We start from the raw sequence: 21,212 nt of genomic DNA, 5'->3' as shown, positions 1-21,212 counted from the left end.
GAGCCGCTCCAGGAGCATGCTGGGTGTTGTAGTTTCAGGAGAAAAGTTTGCCCGACTCTGAGTATGTGCGCATGCTCGAAATTGGGGCGGGATCCCACAGGCCGGAGGTTCGAGAGCTGTGGGGTCGTTTTCCGGCGAGGAAAATGGCGTTAGCCATGCTGGTGCTGGTGGTTCCGCCATGGCCGGCAGCCCGGGGACTCTTCCGAAACTGTTGGGAGCAACTACAGCGGAAGCTTCAGCAGAGCCGGCCAGGATTTCCCAGTCCTCCGTGGGGTAGGCAGAGAAGGTCTCCTTTGGGGAAGGGTTGGATGAGGACATCGTGGTAGACACAGAACACATTCTGCCCTCAGCCGGTTCTGACGGGCGGCTGCGTGTAGGGGACGTTGGTGACATTCACTTACGTTGCATACGGCTGTTTTTATCCTCTCCCCTGGAAAACAAAATCCTTATGCCTCATTCGTACACAGTATGTAACCTAAGCGCCTTAGCTTGTGTCAGAGATAAATACAGCCAGGCTTTAGTTAAAGCTCTGAAAACAGATTTTATTCAGTAACTATTGCCAAGTAGGGCAAAGAGCTGAGTTCCATTCTGTTTTGCACAAAGGTGATTTAAACGTTTTTAAGGGGAGAATGGGGGAGGTGGGTGCGGAGGCTCAAAGTTAAAGAAGTGAAATAGTACAAAGGGTTGGTCAGTGTGAATGTAATTAGCTAGTAGTGTCTGCTAACTCATAATTATCGAAGTTAGAATTCCAACATAAACACTGGGAGACAGGACCTATCCCTATGATTAGATTTCAAAGGAATGGCTCTAGGTTCCTAGAGTTGCAGGAGACTTATTTAGAATTTGAAGCCTTTTTTAGTAAATGTTCTAAGGATGGGAGTTCAGGGGTCTGTCGTCCAGTGTGTGTTGGCCAGAATAAATAGGAAATTTTCTGGCAGCCTTGAGCTTTCTCAGGCGGGGTCCGAAGTCATCCTAAAGATATGGCTAGAACCGGTTTAGAGTTTAGTCTGGTCTTTTAGTGCTGGGGTTTGGACATAGTTGTCCTCTGAGGACAGTTCTCCAGTTATCACTTGGCATCAAGTCCTGCCACTCTGGATGCATCTTTTCTTTTGTTTTCAGTCCCACCCACTGATGCACGCGGAATGCGTTTTGTAGTCTGTGGTGGTAGTTGAGCTCTGTGCAGATAAATTCTGCTTCCTCTGTTTCCTTATGGAACTAATTTTAAGTGGAAATATTTTGAATGTTAAAACTGTCACTGTTTTGACATTTACATCCTACTCAACTTCTAAGTATCCCAAAAGTGATAGTACCCAGACAGACTGAATAGAGATATAGATATATACTAAGAAAATATAATATATATCACTATATGCCAAGCAATGTGTTAAGTAACCTTTCTGCATGTACTTCTGGGATAATCTTCACAGCAATCACATTTGATTTCTCCACTTTACATCTGTAGTAGGTGAATGTCCAAAGGTCACGCAGGCAGTCCAGGGCCTTTGTTGTTAACTACTGGGCTATGCTTAGCTTTACTTTTAGACATATTGAAAAGGAATACCAGTTGTTAAGTGTTAGAGAATTTTGTGCACTTTTTAGAGTTCCTCAAATCATAAGGTATTGCAAGTCTGAGGAAGAGCAAGGCAAAGATAAGAGCATCTCTTTGATTTTATAAGCAACTTAGAAAACAAAAGTGAAACTTGTGTGATAGTCAAATAATATACAAAGCAGTGGTGAACTAGCTCTTTTCTTTAGAGAAGAGACAGAAACTAAGATTAAATATTGTGAAGAACTAAGTGACTTAAGAGGGCTACCAGGCTTACATGATAAAAGAGTTAACTCAATTTGAATATAATAAAAAAGGTCCAGTAGGTACTTATCTTAGTACAGGTCACAGAGGTGCATTTAGGGGATCTCAGTCTTAGATTTACTTGTAAATTAATTAGGTGCTTACTGCCTACCAAGTAGAAGGTAGACAATTGAGTGATTTTTGTTGTTGTTTAAGTGCCAAGCAAACTTTTATTCATACTACTAAACCCTTGAATTCTGTATTTTATCAGGTGAGAAACTCGATGGAATTTCACTGATCTAATTTCTCAGCAGTTTCCACTAAGAGGAAATTCTATTTGTATTTTTTTTTTGTTTTTGAGACAGAATCTTACTCTGTTGCCCACGCTAGAGTGCGGTGGTGTCAGCATATCTCATAGCAACCTCAAACTCCTGGGCTCAGGCAATGCTTCTGCCTCAGCCTCCCAAGTAGCTGGGACTACAGGCATGCGCCACCATGCCCGGCTAATTTTTTCTATATATATTAGTTGGCCAATTAATTTCTTTATAGTAGAGACGGGGTCTCAACTCTTGCTCAGGCTGGTTTCGAACTCCTGACCTTGAGCAATCCACCTGCTTGGGCCTCCTAGCCGCTAATTTTTTCTATATATTTTTAGTTGGCCAATTAATTTCTTTCTATTTTTCAGTAGAAAGGAGGTTTCGCTCTTGCTCAGGCTGGTCTTGAACTCCTGAGCTCAAATGATCCACCTGTCTCAGCCTCCCAGAGTGTTGGGATTATAGGCATGAGCCACTGCGCCCAGCCTCTATTTGTGTTTTTAAAAATTACCTGTTGTCTGCACTTTAGGGTATTTTAATAGCCAAGGTTTCCTGTTAAATGTCTATTGGATTTAACATTCTAAATTATCTATGTATATGTCTGTGTGTGTGTGTGTGTGTGTGTGTTTAATTGTTGACTGTTAAGGAGAATGAAATCTGTAAATAATCATTTAGAAGCTAGAAACCAATTCTGTATCTCCATGCTTTATTTTATAGGACCAGCATTAGCAGTCCAGGGTCCAGTCGTATTTACAGAGCCAGCAAATGATGCAAGTGGAAGTAAGGAGACTTCCAGCCTTTTGGATAGTATCTTTTGGATGGCAGCTCCCAAAAACAGACGCACCATTGAAGTTAACCGTTGTAGGAGAAGAAACCCTCGGAAACTTATTAAAGTTAAGGTAATGTATTGATTTTGTGGGTGTGCTTTTCCTCAACTCCACCACTGAATAGCCTCATGGTATATTCATACAGCCTATGGATATATTATTCTTAGATCTTAAATGTCTGTTTTCCTCTGGCCTAAATTAAATACAATATTCTCATTATGTATGTATACTGCCCTCTAACCTAAATGTTAGAAACACTTGTCAAAGAAGGAATTTGGAGATTGGACAGAGAACTAGGTTGTGAAGAGCAACATGACTTTTGAATTGTGAGCTGTATCAGCCCTGAGCTGTGTGATTTTTGGACTACAAATGGATAAATATCCTAACTATGGCATAACCTAGAATTAAAGTCAGAAGCAGTAGGTATATCGATCTTGGGTGTTGGTAGCCCTTACATATTCATTTTATTGTTTACCATGTAAAGACTGTGGAGGAAAACCTTGAGATAAGTAATAAAATAACTAACATCTGTTAAATGTCTGTGCTGTATCTCAGTGCTTTATGTGCATTATATCTCATTATCTCTTAACAACAACCCTACAAAGCAAATAGCATTTTCTTTGTTTTTAGGATGAAGAAAGCTAAGCAAATCACTAGGCAAAAAGAATTTGCCTGTGGTCATGCAGTTATTAAGTGGTAGAGCCAGGGTTTGAGCCCTGGTGGTCTAATTTTCTTCGTGCACCCCTATCCTAGGAATTCTATATTCCCCTCCTCCACAACATGGATGTACTTTCTGCACTGGTCTACTAAGAAAAATTACAGTGTTCATTACCTCCAATTGGTTAATATGTGGCTTTAACAGCTATGATTTTGGTTACTGTTTATTTCATGGCATTCCAAGGCAGCAGTACTGTATAGCTGAAACTCAACAGAATTGACTTTCATAAGCTTCCACATTCACCATTAAACCAAACCCTTAGAATAGAACTTAAGTCAGAAGTATTGTGAGTCATGGTTGGAGCTGAACTTAAATCTGGAACTGAAAAATACTTCATTACTTACTACTTAAAATAATTTATACAGTTTGTTCAAGAGGTCTTAAATGAGATCATGCACGGAAATATTACATGCCTTCCCTGATTGCATTTATTCTAAGGGAACAAAATAGCTCTTGTACATTTATTTTCTTCTTTGAAAATTTTCTGCTACATATAGTATACTGTGGGTGCTTTGATCATGAAAAGAAGACCAACTGACTGTGTATCTTTTCATACCTTTCATTGCACATGCAATCTATTTTCCAGCATAGTGGAATATGGTTAGGCCAGTAATGTGCAAAGTTCTGTGATTCTTTCAGAAAATTCTTTCATTATCTGCCTCACAAATATTAGTATATTAATCTTATGAAATGTTTGAAGCTTCTTTGATGCTCCCGTTTATTATTTTTTCTTTATATTTCCTTTCAAATCTACCTTCAAAACATGTTGAAAAACTTTTAGAGGTTATAATTGTTTTATTTTATAGTTCAAGTTGGATAGACTTATTAAAATGTCCTCAAATTGTAACATAAAAAGAGTTTTCACACTATGCACCAAACCTATATTTTGTATAGGAATTTGAATTCACTGTGATAAAGCAGAGGAAGCCAACTTGTAATGTTCTTATCATCTTGTTTTCCCCAAGATAGTTGGAAAGTGAAAGTGAATTTGTTTTTCCTTGGTGTCTTATTTAAGATGCTGACTGTATAAATGACCCCATTGTGTTGATGGATTCTTTTTTAGATACTGAGTATTTGGAGTTGGGGGAAATAGAGAATCTTTTTACATAAATATGATTGCTGTGTTTAAGTAAAAATGTACTAGATTGTAAGTTGGTAGACCTGGGTTCTAGTTCCAATTTTTCTACCAATTCAAACTCATTGTTGCGCATCCTCAGTTTCCTTTTAAAGTGAGGTAGAACTAGATGGTATATGACCTCATGTAGCCTGAATCTTCCAGAAAATTAGAATGTAATCATCACTCCTATCAGTGATTAATTGTGTATATTGCCCCTTGTTAAAATATGTTTTTGTTTGTTATTTTAAAGAACAATATAGACACGTGTCCTGAATGTGGTCACCTGAAACTCAAACACATCCTTTGTGGCTATTGCTATGCGAAGGTGCGCAAGGAGACAGCAGAAATCCGACAACAGATAAAGAAACAAGAAGGGGGCCCTTTTAAGGCTCCCACCGTAGAGACTGTGGTGCTGTACACGGGAGAGACGCCATCTGAACAAGATCAGGGCAAGAGGATCATTGAACGAGCCAGGAAGCGACCATCCTGGTTCACCCAGAATTGACACCAAAGATGTTAAAAGAGGCTAACTTTACAGTAAAACATTTTTCCTAAAAGAGAGGAAGATTGTTTGTTTTTATGTTGTTGTGTTTGTTTTTAAATCATCAATATAGTTTAAAACATTCTTTATAAGCAGTTTTATGTGGGATAATTTAAAGAGTATATTGTGAGTAAATTCTGAAAATGTCTGTTTATGCAAAGGCTCAATGGATTAATATATCTGTTTATTACATATAAAATTTTAAGTACACATAGAGTTCCAGGAGGAAAAAAAAGAAAAAATTTAAAATTCATAATAAGAATCATGTGCTTTGGTTTTGTTTATTAGGTTTTTTAGACATCACTTAACACAAATACTTTCATTAAGTAACACATGGAAATAGGCTATTTGAATTTTTGGTATTGTTTTTTAAGGTGGTGGTTGTGACAGTAAGGAAAGGTTTTGTTCTTGTTTTTTGTTTCAGCTAATTAAAATTGCCTTTGGAAGAATTCATTTTATCTGGAACACATTATGCTAATCTACTTATGGTAATAGTTCTTTACACTTTATCTTAAAATCACATTTGGAATATATTAGATAGCTTATGTTTTGGGAGAGATTTTTAGTGAGGAGATCTGAGCAAATCTCATAGTATACCAAAATGTGCTAAGGATGTTGTCTTTGTATTTTCCTTCTAGCATGTCCTTTTAGTATATTTATTTTACACTGTATCTTTTTTATCGCTTTGTAGCAATAGCCTTAATTTTCTGCAGTTCATTTCTTATTTTCTTCTACATCTCCCGTGCTTGTGTATACCTTGAGCTCAAGGTTTGCTATTTTGTTTCCTTCCTCATGCAAAATTTTAAAAAGGTGAGATAGCTAATTAAAACACAGATAAGCAAGTAATAGAGTTAAAGGGGAAAATCAGTAGACAAGATAAGGTAAAGCCCAGAGATGTATGTGCAATAAAAATGTATACTATAATAACCTGAACTTACTATGTTAGCCTGTAAATTCAGCTCTGAACTTTCCTTTCTTTGGAAGGAAGGCATGTTCACTTACATGGATAAGTCTCCATAAGACACACAATCTAGAAGGTGTATCACTATCTAAGTACTAAGGCCTGAAAGACATTTCTTCCAAGGGGCTTCATAATGAGGATTGTGTAATGGTATAATCCATGTTATTATAACATTCCTAGAAGAAAAATGACCAGTTTCATGGAGTACATTATAGACCAATGATACATTGAAGTGCAGTTCAGTAAATGCAGAACTTCCAAAGTATTGGGGATCCTAGTAAACAGCTCTTAGCTCAATTCAAGCAAAAAAAAAAAAAAAAAATGAGATTCCAGAATTATTAAGTTATCTGCATGTTATTAAGGTGATCATCTATAGATAATTCTTTTAACTTTGACAAATTACATAAATGTTATGTGTTGAACGTAAAATAGATGTGCTTGCAGTAAAATCAACGGTTCACGGATGCTAGGCTAACTACATACCTAAATGTAATCAACTGCCTACTCAGTATTATCAGTTGATCAGGAAGTTGCAAAGTATATCTCTAGGTAACAAATTGCCCTTTGATGTTATGGACTGAATGTGTTCTCCCAAAATTCATAAGTTGAAATCCTAACCTCCCTCCAATGTGATGATATTAGGAGGTGGGGCCTTGGGAGGTAAATAGGTAATGAGGGTGGCACCCTCATGAATGGGATCGATGCCCTCATAAGAAGAGACACAGGACCTTGCTCTCTGCTCTGTAGCGTGCAAGGATCCAAAGAGAAGAAGGCCATTTGCAAGTCAGGAAGCAGATCCTCACCAGAACCAAATCTGCCATCACCTTAATCTTGGACTTTCCAGCCTCCAGAACTGTAAGAAATGTTGAAGCCACCCAGCCTGTACAGCAGCTTGAGCTAAGACAAAAGGCGGTATGTACAGGTGGACCTAGTGAGAGTATGTGGGCAGGGTCACTGTTTTCTGTTTAAATGCACCCCCAAATTAGGTAATTATTGGATAACAAAACCAGATGTCTAGGTCATGTCGGAAAACCATGTTATAAAGGAGAGTATTTATCACTTTTTAAGGAATGTCCCCTCAAAGTTAGCTTTATTATACATTATGTCACGTTATACCTCCAATTTTTACTATCACAGAAACAGCATCATGAGTTTGAATTAAGCCGTTTATATAACTGATTCATTCATGCTTTAAACATTAGAAATTAACTACCTGTCCCTACTCGCCCCCTATAAACATGAAGATGTGAGACATTTTACTAGGCCGTTTTGGAGGGAATCATCCTTGAATCTGGTATTCCACCTTCTCTCCCTTTCAACTTGCAGGCAAATCCACAAAACCCATTGGTTCTACATTTGAAATGTACTTAGACTCTGACCACTTCTCACCTCCCGCTCTATTACCACCCCAATCAGAGCCTCCATCATCTTGTCTAGAATACTCAAGTGCCCCGCTAACTGATCTTGCTTCTACCTTGGCCTCCTGTGATCTATTCTCAACACAGCAGCCAGAATCCTTTCAAAACAGGTCAGGTCCTATATCTGTTCCAACTCCTTTATTTGAAACCTTTATTCATGAAACACATGCACATACATACATGAAAATTTTTGCTTTATGCAATATATACATACATATTTTTTCTTGGTAAACCAAAAAGTATTCTAGGTGCACTATTGCTGACCCCAATTTAAAGAAATTATGCTAGATGTTTTAAAAATATGAATGTTTTTCATAATTTGCATGATGTAACTTAAGATTTCTTCAAGGAAGTACAAAGACTAGGGGCCTTTAGAACATTGATGGGATGGGGATTGCTTTCACACTGAGAGAATTATTTTCCTTTTTTTAAATTGTTATAAGATTGGTGGATTTATTTATTTGATTTATTTTTGGTAGAGATGGAGTCTCACTGTGTTACCCAGGCTGGCTCGAACTGGCCTGAAGTGATCCTCCTATCTTGGCCTTCCAAAGTGCTGGGATTACAGGCCTCAGCAGAGAACTATTTTCTATCCCTGCCTCCACCCTCCCATTTGCAGTTGTTATGTTTCAGGAACAGGTTTCATCCCTCAATACTTCTAAGTGTGTGCTAAGGTACTCTGCTGTGAGGAGTGTGTCTTTTCCTGACACATACACAAACATAGATGCTCTGTCTTCAGCTGAAACTCTCATGGAGCAGTGTCATTTCATGGTCTGTATTAGTGAATAATGTTTTCATCTGTGCCTCTGACCAGATGGTGTCTCTTCCAGCTGCTGGTCTTCACTGGTTTCCACAGAAAAGTGGGTCAAGAACACAGCACCTAAGGCAAATAGAGAGCATGTGCCTTGGTGTTCAGTGGGACACCTTGACCCCCTCTTTGCAGGGCTACTCTTTATTAACAGCACTCCTGGCTACGATCATGCCTTTGTGCTACTCTGCCCATGTTCCTCTGCTGTCCCTGTTGACCGCCTGTGCGCTCACCTCCACGTTTGTGAAGCCATTACTGACTGTTAGGGATGCCATTTGGAGCAAGGAGGGAGGAAAACTGGAGGGCAAACAGCTGGGTCTCCTGGACCCTGGAATTCAAGCTCAGAGCCAGCTTGACCGTTTCAGCCTTGAAACCAGCGTCAGGAACTGCCAGAATTTACTAGGCATCACCGAGCCGCCTCACTAGGGGGCAGCAGGTGAATTGCACTGAGAGTCTTCTCAAATGAAATAATAAACCATCAAGTCCATTAATGCTGGGGACATCGTCTGTTTCCACCAAAGCCTGTGGCTAGCAGAGGGATTACTGCTGGGGGAGAAAGGGCCGTCTGCAACACTGTGAATGCTGCTAACAAAATTGCACCTCACCCATCACTGCGTCCAGGGCTTCTCGTCCCCCGCCCCATGGGGCAGTGTTGTTCTCTCAGTGTGCCCTCCTTGACCCTCTTCTCTTCCTCCCTCACACCCTTGGGTACAAGCAGCCTAATTATAAAGTCCTTTCCAAGATCCACTTTTTCAGGACAAAAGCTTAGAATGCTACTGCTGTGTAATTTCTCCAATCTTCCTCGATATTAACATTTCAGTGGCTAAAAGGAAGCACCGATTTTCTCTTTGACATTCTTCTAATCCAGTAGTTCTCAGCTATGGGCATTTCTTTCAGTCCCCTGGGGACATTTGGAAACATCTAGGAGCATTTTTGGTTGTCACAGCTAGGGGTGGGGATAGAGGACTGGCGAGTGCTACTGGCTTGTAGTGGGTAGAAGCCAGGGATGACACTCAGCATTTTCCTCTGTCACACTCAATAGAACTAATTTTATTTTGAATAAAATATGTGCCATGAAAATATTTTAATTTTCTAGAAGTCTCCCTGTGCCATCTTATCTTTTCCATACTTGAAACTCTCAGCAATGACCCTCAGATCTACGCCTCCAGGTCGAATTTTCCTATTGCTCTCCAGACCCATGTTCCAAATAATATGAGATTTCCATTAGAATGTTGCATAAGTCTCAAACACATCATAGCCTACCAAGTTTCTAAATCCTTCCCCCCAGATTTGCTTCTCTGATACCCTAGCTTGGTTCACTTATTTATTACAATATTAGACATATTACAAATATGTCTAATATTGGCCGGGCACGGTGGATCACGCCTGTAATCCTAGCACTCTGGGAGGCCGAGGCGGGTGGATTGCTCGAGGTCAGGAGTTCGAAACCAGCCTGAGCCTCCGTCTCTACTATAAATAGAAAGAAATTAATTGGCCAACTAATATAAATAGAAAAAGTTAGCCGGGCATGGTGGCGCATGCCTGTAGTCCCAGCTACTCGGGAGGCTGAGGCAGGAGGATTGCTTGAGCCCAGGAGTCTGAGGTTGCTGTGAGCTAGGCTGACGCCATGGCACTCACTCTAGCCTAGGCAACAAAGTGAGACTCTGTCTCAAAAAACTATATATATGTGTCTAATATTTCTATCCAACTATATAGCACACTCTGCTTGACTCATTGGCATTTCAGGGTTAGCACTTTGAAAACGGCACAGCTGACTGTCCTCCCACCTACTCCCATCAGCCAAGCCTGTACCTCACCCAAATGTTTCCACGTAGACAAAAGTCAAGTTGCTCTAGCAAAACCCTGGTCATTCTTGATTTCTCTGTTTTCTTCTTATCCCATGTAAATCCATAAGCAACTCCTTTTGGCTCTACCTGAAAACATGTCCTGAGTCCTGAGTGACATTCAGTTTGGATTGATAGGAAGGGACGGTGCAAGGAGAATGCACCGGAAAGGTCAAGAATGGATCTGGGGAGACAGGCTGGGGGTTTCTGGAAGCAATCTAGGGTAGAGATGATGAGGCACAGACGAGAATGAGGGCTGAGGACAGAGACAGAACTAGAGGAAATTGAGATATATATTTTAGTAACAGAATGGCTAGGACTTGGTTGTAGGGATGCAAGAGAGAGGGAACACAGATAATTTCCAGGTTTCTAGCTTGAGCAACAGAGGGAATATGATTAGGAAGCCCAGGAGAGGTGAGGAAACTCAAGATATCCATTTTCTTTTCTTCTCTTTTCTTTTCTTTTTTAGTTTTAATAGATTTAGGGAGTGCAAGTTAAATTCCTTTACATATATATGTTGCATATGGTGAAGTCTGAAGATACCCATTTCACTGAGCTATATTTGAAATACTTATTGGACATGCAAACTGAGACGGCAAGGAGGCTAATGGGTATGTGAGTATGTAAATCTGGAAACAGTCAGCAGATGGAGTGTATTTAAAGCCATGGAAATGAATGAGATTATCCAGGGCGAGTTCTCAAAAGAGAGAAGAAAGCCCTAAACTGAGCCCCGAGGAGGGGGAGCCTGTCGAGGAGGACGTCAGACGTGGGGATGTCGGGCATCAGACTGTCGTGCCACAGATCCCGGGAGAGAAGAGCGTTTCAAGAAGAGGAAACCGGCCATTCTGTCAGATGCTGCTCGGGAGTGAAGTAAGATGAGGATAGGAGAGTACCCAATGACTGTGGCCAACGGAATTCACTTGCGAGATGACAAATGCTTCTTCATTTCAGTGTTGGAGGCAGAAGCCAGATTGAAATGGGCTAGAGGAGATGTTTATTGAGGATGTTGGGGCAGCACTCCTAGATGGTTCTTTCCAAAAGTTTTCTTCTGCAAGGGGGTAGAGAAATGAGCCGATAACTAGAGGATAGGGATTAAGGGGCCAAGTGGGTTGTGTGTGTGCACGCGCGTGCTCACACACACACACACACACACACACACACTGCAAAGTGAGAGATCATCATATATTTATGCTGATGGGAATCATCCAGTAGAAAGGGAGGCTGTGCATGACACCGAGAAGAATGAGAGAGAGAGAGAGATCGTTAGTGCAGCTCTTTCTAGAGGTTGGGCCCAATGCTTGCTCTTACTGGAAGGAGGAATGCATCCTCTACTGTGGGTTAAGCCAGAAGAAAGACCTATGGCAACACCCTAGAAGCCTGATTAATTTTCATACTTTTCTAGAACATGCCTAGAAGCCTGAATCTCTGAATCTGCACTCACCAAGCCTCCATCTATAATTTTTTTCCCTGTTTTCCTGCCACTAGATTTAAATGAAGCAAATAATTATATTCAGTCCAATGTATTGATGATTTAATGGTCGGTGTCATATGTCATGTGTTGTCCCAAAGGCCTAATGGTTATTTTTCCTGATAACCAGTGCAAAGATCGGGGACATCAAGGTGTGCACTTTGAGGTAGCATAGGATGTGGTTTAGAGGGGGTAAAAATTAGCAATAGGTAAGATAAATTCTTAAAGCTTTTTAAAAAATTACTTCCAGTAAACTTCCTCATTCAAAAACTATATTTATTAATATGTATACAAATTTTTAACATTTTTAAAATAATGTTTATTATTATAACATAACGTATTCTTTACATTCAGCTCAAAATTATTTTTCTTCAATATGATGAGTGGCATTCACTGAATACCTATTATATATCAGGCATATTGCATATGTTATAAATAATCCCTAAAATAACACTGTGAGGCAGGTAGTATTAATCATGGCCTCTGTTTATGGAGTGTTTATCATGCATCAGGCATTGTGCTAAGAGTTTTGCACAAATTACTGTTGACCTAAAGAAAAACAATGAGGCAAAATTAATAAAAGTAGAGAGTTTATTTGGGCCAAGTTTGAGGACTACAACCTGAAACCATAGATTCAAGTTGTCGTGAATAAGCACTCCAAATAGCAGCAGTTACAAGTGGGTTTTTAAAGGAAAAAGAAGAGGCAGTTCCTAAGTTTTTGTTTTACCAAGGATTTACATTAAAAAGCATAAGCTCTTGATTGGCTATACATTATTTTTTCTATCACAAATTCCAGAAACATTAAGATAAGGGGTGAGGCAGCAAATCAGAAACAAAATGCCTTTAAACAATTGCACCTGGGCACGCGGGCATGACCAAAGTCCAACACACGTGTCTCTCTGGGCCTGATCAGTTTTGCAGACCTCACATAGCTCTGGCTGCTCTGAGCTATTTTCCCTTCTCATTGCTTATTAAAGTTTTATATAGCATGATAATGTAAAATATTAACTGGCATTCTTTTCTGAGATATTTTCTTGTATCTTTTAGCTTCCATCTGATTCAGAGGTCTAGAGCATTTTATTCATTTTCTCAAGAACAAAAATCAGAAAGGGGATTGGAGAGGGGAAGAATTTCAAACTCTTAGCCTTTATGAGAGAAAGCAAAGAACTAAAATTTTGGAAAAATAATTGGGGAAAACTCATGTGTATTTAGTAGTTAGGCTTCCCTGCTCCAAAGACTAGATAAAAATGCCCTGGGCCAAATGGGGGAGGGGGACTTGGATGAGGGCAGTGATAAGAGCAGGAGCCTGAGAAAGTTCCCGCTAGGTGAGCTCTCCAAAAATTAAAGAAACAAGAGTAAAGGCATCCCTGGGAAAGGCAGTGTGTTGTGTGTGTGTGTGCATTGGGTGTGAGTGGGACTTGTTGTCCTGAATTGACAATTGTGTCTGTCACCTGGCGGAATGGAGCCTCACCGTAGAAAGTAACCCACCGTGAGGTAGACTTACCTGCACATGCAAAGCCTTGCCAGCATCCACCCAGCAACGGGGCTAGATTTGAGCCTAAACTCAAACCCTAAATCCTGGGGTCTCCACCACTATGACAGATTGCCTTGGGGTTTGTAGATGGTGAACGTGACTTGCAGGAAGATGAAAACACTTGCCCACAATCCAGAGCTCACAGAGGGAAGCTGGTGTCTGAACCCAGCCTGGGCTCTTACTTCCATGTGCCTGTTTCCACTAATGTGCTAATCTTAAAGCTGCTCTTTTTAAATTCTAAAACAAAAATTTGGCCAGCTTCTCAAATGGCATTGTTAGGGACCGAGCTTCCACAGCCCCACCGGACAGAAAAGCAGAGACATTGAGGATGCAATCACACAAGAGGAGGTTTATTTTCTGGCTAGCCAGGGTCCAAGCCCCAGAGCGCCAACGCAGTGGCCACTCTTGCAGGCAAGGACCCCCACCGGAACAACGGCATGACTTTTATCCCCATGGTGCACAAGCTGCGCACAAGCTGACAACGCATGATCCATGCGTAGACCTTTAAAATGATTGGTTGCCCACTATTGCCTTTTGAAATAATTGGCGTGTTGGTTGCCCTCTATTGCCTGATGGGCCAGTCGCCCATGCTTCAATGACTTCATCCCATAATTCCCCTTACAGCGGTGTAGCAAGCAAGCAATGACCAGAAGCAAAGGTTTGTGGTTAGCTCATTGCCCCACCCAAGTAAATTCCCGACAATTGGAAGAATTCCTCTGCCCTTCCTCTGCCCTACAGCATATGAATATTTACAGTAGAATAAATTATAAGAGCTTAGGCAGGGCCCGGGCTCACGCCTGTAATCCTAGCACTCTGGGAGGCCAAGGCGGGAGGATCGCTCGAGGTCAGGAGTTCGAAACCAGCCTGAGCAAGAGCGAGACCCCCGTCTCTACTATAAATAAAAATAAATTAATTGGCCAACTAATATGTATAGAAAAAATTAGCCAGGCATGGTGGCGCATGCCTGTAGTCCCAGCTACTCGGGAGGCTGAGGCAGCAGGATGGCTTGAGCCCAGGAGTTTGAGGTTGCTGTGAGCTAGCCTGATGCCATGGCACTCACTCTAGCCTGGGCAACAAAGCGAGACTCTGTCTCAAAAAAATAAAAAAATAAATTATAAGAGCTTGAAAGGAAATGATATAGTCCAAGGAGTTCATTTTGAAGCTCAGGAAATTTTTTTTTTTTTTTTTTTTGCAACAGGCTTACTCTGTGCCCCAGGCTAGAGTGCTGTGGCATCAGCCTAGCTCACAGCCACCTCAAACTCCTGGACTCACTTGTCTCTGCCTCCCGAGTAGCTAGGGCTACAGGCTGTTGCCACCACACCTGGCTAATTATTCTGTTTTTAGTAGAGACATGGGTCTTGCTCTTGCTCAGGCTGGTCTCGAACTCCTGACCTCAAGTGATCCTCCCACCTCGGCCTCCCAGAGTGCTAGAATTACATACGTGAACCACCACGTCCTGCTGAAGCTCAGGAAATTTAGCTCTAGACTTACCCAAGATCACAAAGCTCGTGAATATTAGAGGTGAGTCTAGAACTATTTAACATAATTGCAGCCATACTTAATTTTTATAATGTTAATCCTTTGAACAATATAAATACAAACATTATTGAAAATGAAGATGACAAACAATACTTTTTTCCAATGGCTACAGTAACAGTTTCTACGAAGAGAGATAAGTACTTGTAGAATATAGAATGATCATATAATTTATCATCTAAATTGAGTCACTTTGGAAGGTGGAATGGAGGGCTATATTAATAATTATACCAAGAAAACACACATAAATATGGACTGCCTAGGCCAACCCTACCTAACACCCCTCCCGACACCCCCTGCACCAGACTCCTGTTATAGAGCACAGCTTCAGTTCGCCTCCATGCTAGGGCTGGACTGTGAGAAATTGAAGCAATTTAAGATTACATCTTCATCCTTGTGGCAGATATGGTCAGGACTGACCCTGTCCTAACACTCTGCTGGCTACAGAGCCTCTGCATGTTGCCCGGTGAGATGTGAAGAGAAGTTTCCCGGGGACTTCTGGAAAGCTCTGGGACTTCTGGGATAATTTACAGGTGAAATCTCTTGTTTCCTTTTAGATGTCTTTTGCAGATGTGAGGCCTAAATAGGCTTTGGCTCAAGAGCTCTCTCCTCTCTCTCTCTCTCTTAACTGTGTTCTGTTTCTGTGCACCTTTTTACTCATTTTCCCTATTATTTATGTATCTTCCTATCTCTCACAGAAATTTCCATGACATTGTTAGTGTTTATCTAAGAAACAGTTATAAACTGTAGCCTTTTATTCAATTCATGATTTTTGTCTACTCATTAAAATAAAACTGACAACTAAAGCTTACAAAAATAAAATTTGCTTTTGAATAAAAATGAATGGAAGAATTAAAATCTTCTTGATAAAATATAGACTTTAAAATTTTTATTGGGAAAAAGTGGACTTGGTAAAAAATTGATTTGCCTTTAGTTTGAACACAGAAGATAATTATATAATCAAAAGTCAGAGCTCTATGTCAAGGTAGAGTCAGAGGAGTCTGCCTTCTATCCATATCCTCTTAACTTTATTTCCTGCCTTCATTACCGATAGTCTTTTAAAAATTGGCTTTTACTTTATTGCTTCTTTCTGAAAACAGAAGCAAATACATTTATCTGTTCATATTCCTCCCCTTTGTTCATATAAGGGAGCATACGTTTTTCCTACCACTTGCCTTTTCTATTAATATTTCACAGTGATATCTGTCAGGATGGGCTGGGGTTTGCCTATGTTAAAACAACACTGAAATCTCAGTGATGTAAAACAAAGCAAGTTCACGACCCTCTCAGGGCAGCAGGGGGCTCTGCAGTGTGTTAAAGGAAAAAATATTAATAGTGGGTTCAAAAATTCTTTGATTTGTAATTGGTTAAAGAGATAAACCTTTGTCTAAAGACTTGGAATGTTTTAAGTTAAGATAAGGAAGTCTGTTAGAAACAACTCACAATATATTGACTGGAGTGATCTGTTAAGCAAACTAATGCCTGTAGGTGATTTAACCTTTGCCCTGCATAACCTTAGATCCTGCTACTAATTGAGTTTCTTATTGTCATAAAGAGTCTATTTTGTCAGTCTTATCATCTCTTTTTTAAGATTAATGCCAATTATTACAGCTAAACCCCAAAATGGAGGGGGTGTAATGAGACATGCCCAACTTCCCTTCCTTTCACTGCCAGGAACTCAGTTTTAAGGTTTTTCTGGGGTCCTCTTGGCTGAGAGGAAATCCATCCAGTTGACACAAAGGCTTAGGATTTTATTTTGGTTTACAGATGCCATTGCTGTTCTCCCTGTGGCATGAAGCTGAGGGAGCAGGTATACTTGGTGCCAGTCATAGAGACAGAATCTGCACTGGTCTTTGTGAGAAAGTTTAAATTTTTCCCCTGAGAGTTTGATAATTTAAGTCTACAAAACAAACTGACAATAGATTAACAGGAAAAAGACATACAAATTTTATTAATGTGCACATGGGTATGAGAGTCATTCAAAATATAAGATGATCTATGCTTACAAAATGTAGCTTCCCAAGTGCCTCACCAAAACCAATAAGCCTTAACCAAGGTTATGACTTAACCAGAGATCCATGAAGTATCTCCAAAGAGATGCAAAGTCATCCTCACAAGATCCAGAACCACCTCAAAGAAAGGAAAGTTTTGTTAGCCACAATGGGGTACAACCCACATTTCTGTCTGGCCATGTTCTCTAGGGTCTCAGTTTATCACTCTGTCATCTACACACAAAATCCTGAAATCCTCATGTGCCCCACAGATAGAAGACAGAAAATTAAAAGCTATCCATGGAAGGGAAAAGGATCTTTAACAAATGGGTACCCCAAAAGTCAAGAGTCTCACACAAATAATTTCCAATAGTGTACTTACTATAATAGTGACTTGGTCCAATAAGCCTCTTCATGGAAAGCCCAGGAAGTAGTTTTCCAAGTTTAGACTTAGTTTTTCACCATATAAGCAAGAGGCGTTGCTAGAGAGGGCATAGAAGATGCAGTCCATGATCCTCAAAAATTTATTACAAGAAATTGGCTAAGACAGCAAAAGACTCTGTTGCCACAGATGGTTAAGAATGGTGTTTGTGCTTATGTTGCCTCTGGTATCCCATAAATTTGTGGGGGATGGCCAATTACAGACCCATTAATCTATCACACTAGGTAGGCCCTCCTGGGATTGGACTTTCCTAGGACCAACCGGGCAACAAGGATTGAGATGACAAAAGCCCATTACGGATGGGACTTCTTGTTAAGACAAACTCCTCTGAGAACTTGACATGTTTGGAAAAAATCATGTGCTGCTTAAAATCTTATGTGTCTCAGGGTTTCCAATTTTTTAGACTGGCCACTGGATATGACCTGGAAAGCCCACCCCTGGATGGTAGAGACCAAGAGAAAGTGCTCCCACTTGGTCAAAAGGCAAGCTCTCAAGGACATAACACAAGACAATAGGGGAATCTCATCTGGTTTTATTTCAGGGCCCCACAAAAAAAGTGTGTCTAAATAGATGCCAATAGGGTCAGAACTGCACACTGACCAGTATGCAGGGCTGGCTCAAACACAAACTTAGAGGGGTTTTAGGCCCATGTTATACACTATGGCACCCCTCCTTATGCAGAAAAACACACAAAAACAAGGAAGTCTATTTCTGGGAGGAAAAGGGTCCGACACTATGAATATTCACTCCAAAAAGTACACCAGAGTCACTACACGCAAGACCAGTCACACAAATCCCCTTCTCCCATGGATCAAGATTTTGAAGAGGAAAACGGACAGTGATTTTTGCCATCTGCTTGGCCAGATGCCACCGAGAGAGAGAGAGGCTGGAGCCTGACCAGTAAGAATTCCGTACCCCTCTACTGGCTGGTCAGGTCCTTCTCAGTCTCCTTCACTCTTGTCTTCTTTTCTGCAGTTCCCTTGACTGTGCTTCCAGAAGAGCAAAGCAGTTTTGGTATCCTGCTCACAGTGCCAGGACTGTACACGCCAAGGGAAAGCCTCCTCTCTTCCCTCGGAAGGTTCCCTGAAAATGAACTGAAAAAATGCAGATTAATAGGAGAAAAGGTTTTCAAATTTATTACTGTGGTGGGGGGGTGGGACACAGAGTGATTATCCCAATTCCCAATGTGTAAATGATTATCAGGGAAAATGACTGGACCAGGGAGACATAAACTAACTCATGAATGATTCTCCTTAGAATTTAATGCACCTGGTAGGCAGGCGTTATCTTGTGGAAAAAATCCATCCAGATGTGGTTGCATTCTTCAGTCTTCTTTTCTGCAATAGGTAAGGAGGTCACAGGGAGGGAATAGATGGCAGTTGTGTTTCTTTGGTAAGAAGCTTTACTGGTTAGATAAGGAAATTGCGGAGAGAGAGTCCTTCCCTGCACTTAGTGATGAGGAGAAACAAGACAAGATTAGAAGGGCCTTTATTCTATGAAAACAAGCAATTCAAAATCTAAGGTATTTTAACTTTAAAATATTTTGAGTCTCAAGGGAATGTGATTAAATGGGCAGCTATAACCTAGGCAGCTGCAATCTTTTTTTCTCTGATTACAGATTAGCCTTCTTCCTTACCTATATTGTTTTGTAAAATGTTGTAAATGACTAAAGGGTACCAGGAAAGACCTCCTCCCTCTCCACTGTTGATCATCATTATTGATTAATTCCCCCTCTTACCTTTCTCACACAAAGACTTCACGACTATCACGTTGTCTAAGATGGAATGTTAAACATACTCTTAAATTGGAAAGGAAATGAAAACAAGCTGTATGGAAAGGAAAACAAACTACAACCAAATAAATTGTTTTAATTGAAAAGCCACCTTGTATATCAAATGTTATAACCTTAAATTTCCTTTTTTTCTGCCTATACAAGCAAGACCTTAACTTTTAATTTCAGAGCTCTGACACCATGTCCCTAGACTTTGTGTTTCCTAGATGTATATTCCAGATTTTTGCTTGAATAAACTCTTTACAGCTGGATTCTGATCCTTTGACTATTTCAGGTTGGCAATTCTGAGACTTATTTCCGAGGCCTTTCATTTTTCAAAAACACTCAACATGTCAAATGCAATCCTTTGGGGAATCATTTTTCTGCACCCCAACATTCCCTACTTATGGGTACTTTTTTATTTATGTATCTGTCTGAATCCTGTGCTAAGCTACGACAACAAACTAACACAAAATCTCGGTGACTTTATACAACAAAGGTCAATGTTACATGCCCTTGCTATTAAGCTAGAAACTATGTTTTGTGTCACTGTCCTCCTGATTCTGTGATCCAAGCTAAAGGAATAGCCTAGAACAGGGGTGGGGAACCCATGGCCTTAAGGCCGCATGTGGTCTTCGAGGTCCTTACGTGTAGTCTTTTGACTGAATCCAAATTTTACAGAACACATCCTTTTATTTTATTAATACATTTTTGTTTGCCTTTTATATTGTTATTTTATTTTTAAAATTGGCTGGACACAGTAGCTCATGCCTGTAATCCTAGCACTCTAGGAGGCCGAGGTGGGCGGATCGTTTGAGCTCAGAAGTTCGAGATCAGCCTGAGCAAGAGCGACACCCCATCTCTACTAAAAATAGAAAGAAATTAATTGGCCAACTAAAAATATATACAAAAAGTTAGCTGGGCCGGGAGCGGTGGCTCACGCCTGTAATCCTAGCACTCTGGGAGGCCGAGGCGGGCGATTGCTTGAGGTCAGGAGTTCAAAACCAGCCTGAGCAAGAGCGAGACCCCGTCTCTACTATAAATAGAAAGAAATTTATTGGCCAACTAATATATATAGAAAAAATGAGCTGAGCATGGTGGCGCATGCCTGTAGTCCCAGCTACTCAGGAGGCTGAGGCAGGAAGATCACTTGAGCCCAGGAGTTTGAGGTTGCTGTGAGCTAGGCTGATGCCACGGCACTCACTCTAGCCTGGGCAACAAAGCAATACTGTGTCTCAAAAAAAAAAAATTAGCCGGGCATGGTGGCACATGCCTGTAGTCCCAGCTACTCACGAGGCTGAGGCAGGAGGATTGCTTGAGCCCAGGAGTTTGAGGTTGCTGTGAGGTAGAACTGATGTCACGGCACTCTAGCCTGGGTGACAGTTGAGACTCTGTCTCAAAATAAATAAATAAAATGAACATATTTGAAACACCAAAGAATAGCCCTTTTTTACGCCCTTTTGCTCTCCCTTTGCTGTGACAATGGTTCCGGTCATCATCTGTGGCATATGTACCATGTCCTATAAACCTCTACCTTGCTCTTGCTCTATAATACTATCTTTCTCCCCTCAATAAACCTCATTTTCTTGCTTGCCTTAAAGAAAAAAACCAAAGAATAAAATAAGTTGCAACAAAATAATCCTCCCAGTTTGACTGGCACAATTAGAACATTAATAAGGTATAAGGGCTAAATGGATGGCTGCTACACTCATGATTTAGTTCCAACTTTCCCCACTACCACTGGAAGCTGGTTGGTAAGAGTTTATGGGGATCAAGTATGCCAGTCTGTTATCAGCTTTTGACAATGGTGCACTGTGTTTCTGTTTAAAGTGGAATTTGTGAGTAGTTGTACAGCTTGACAGTACTTTTTAATTCTGTCTGCTTAACAGCCCATGATGTCAAAGGATATCAAGAGAACACTGAAGGAAGAAAACAGACTTTTTAGTGAGGATTCGGAATTGCAATATTCTCTTGTTTCTGCTAAAGATAAGATGATTTGCTTGCTTTGTGATACTGGAATATCAACATTAAAGAAATTCAATGTTCATCAGCATTATAACACACATAAGGACCACAAATGTTTTAAATCAGAGGGAGAGGTTCAAAAGGTTGTATTGCAGAAATTAAAAGATG

At 40.5% G+C, this 21,212-nt stretch overlaps 1 protein-coding gene across 1 annotated transcript; it reads left to right on the top strand.

Annotated features, from left to right (window-relative positions):
- Positions 1 to 56: 56 nt before the first annotated feature.
- On the top strand, positions 57 to 5,326 carry MRPL32 (mitochondrial ribosomal protein L32). Its single transcript, XM_012740971.3, has 3 exons — positions 57 to 273; positions 2,821 to 3,002; positions 5,016 to 5,326. The coding sequence occupies exons 1-3, from the start codon at positions 72 to 74 to the stop codon at positions 5,268 to 5,270; spliced, it is 639 nt and encodes a 212-aa protein (XP_012596425.1). The 5' UTR covers positions 57 to 71; the 3' UTR covers positions 5,271 to 5,326.
- The last annotated feature ends 15,886 nt before the right edge of the window (positions 5,327 to 21,212 follow it).

This window comes from Microcebus murinus, chromosome 9 (genome assembly GCF_040939455.1).
Source record: "Microcebus murinus isolate Inina chromosome 9, M.murinus_Inina_mat1.0, whole genome shotgun sequence".
NCBI lineage: Eukaryota > Metazoa > Chordata > Mammalia > Primates > Cheirogaleidae > Microcebus > Microcebus murinus.
Note: the sequence above shows the minus strand (reverse complement) of the source record. Positions and strands in the feature narration are given on the sequence as shown.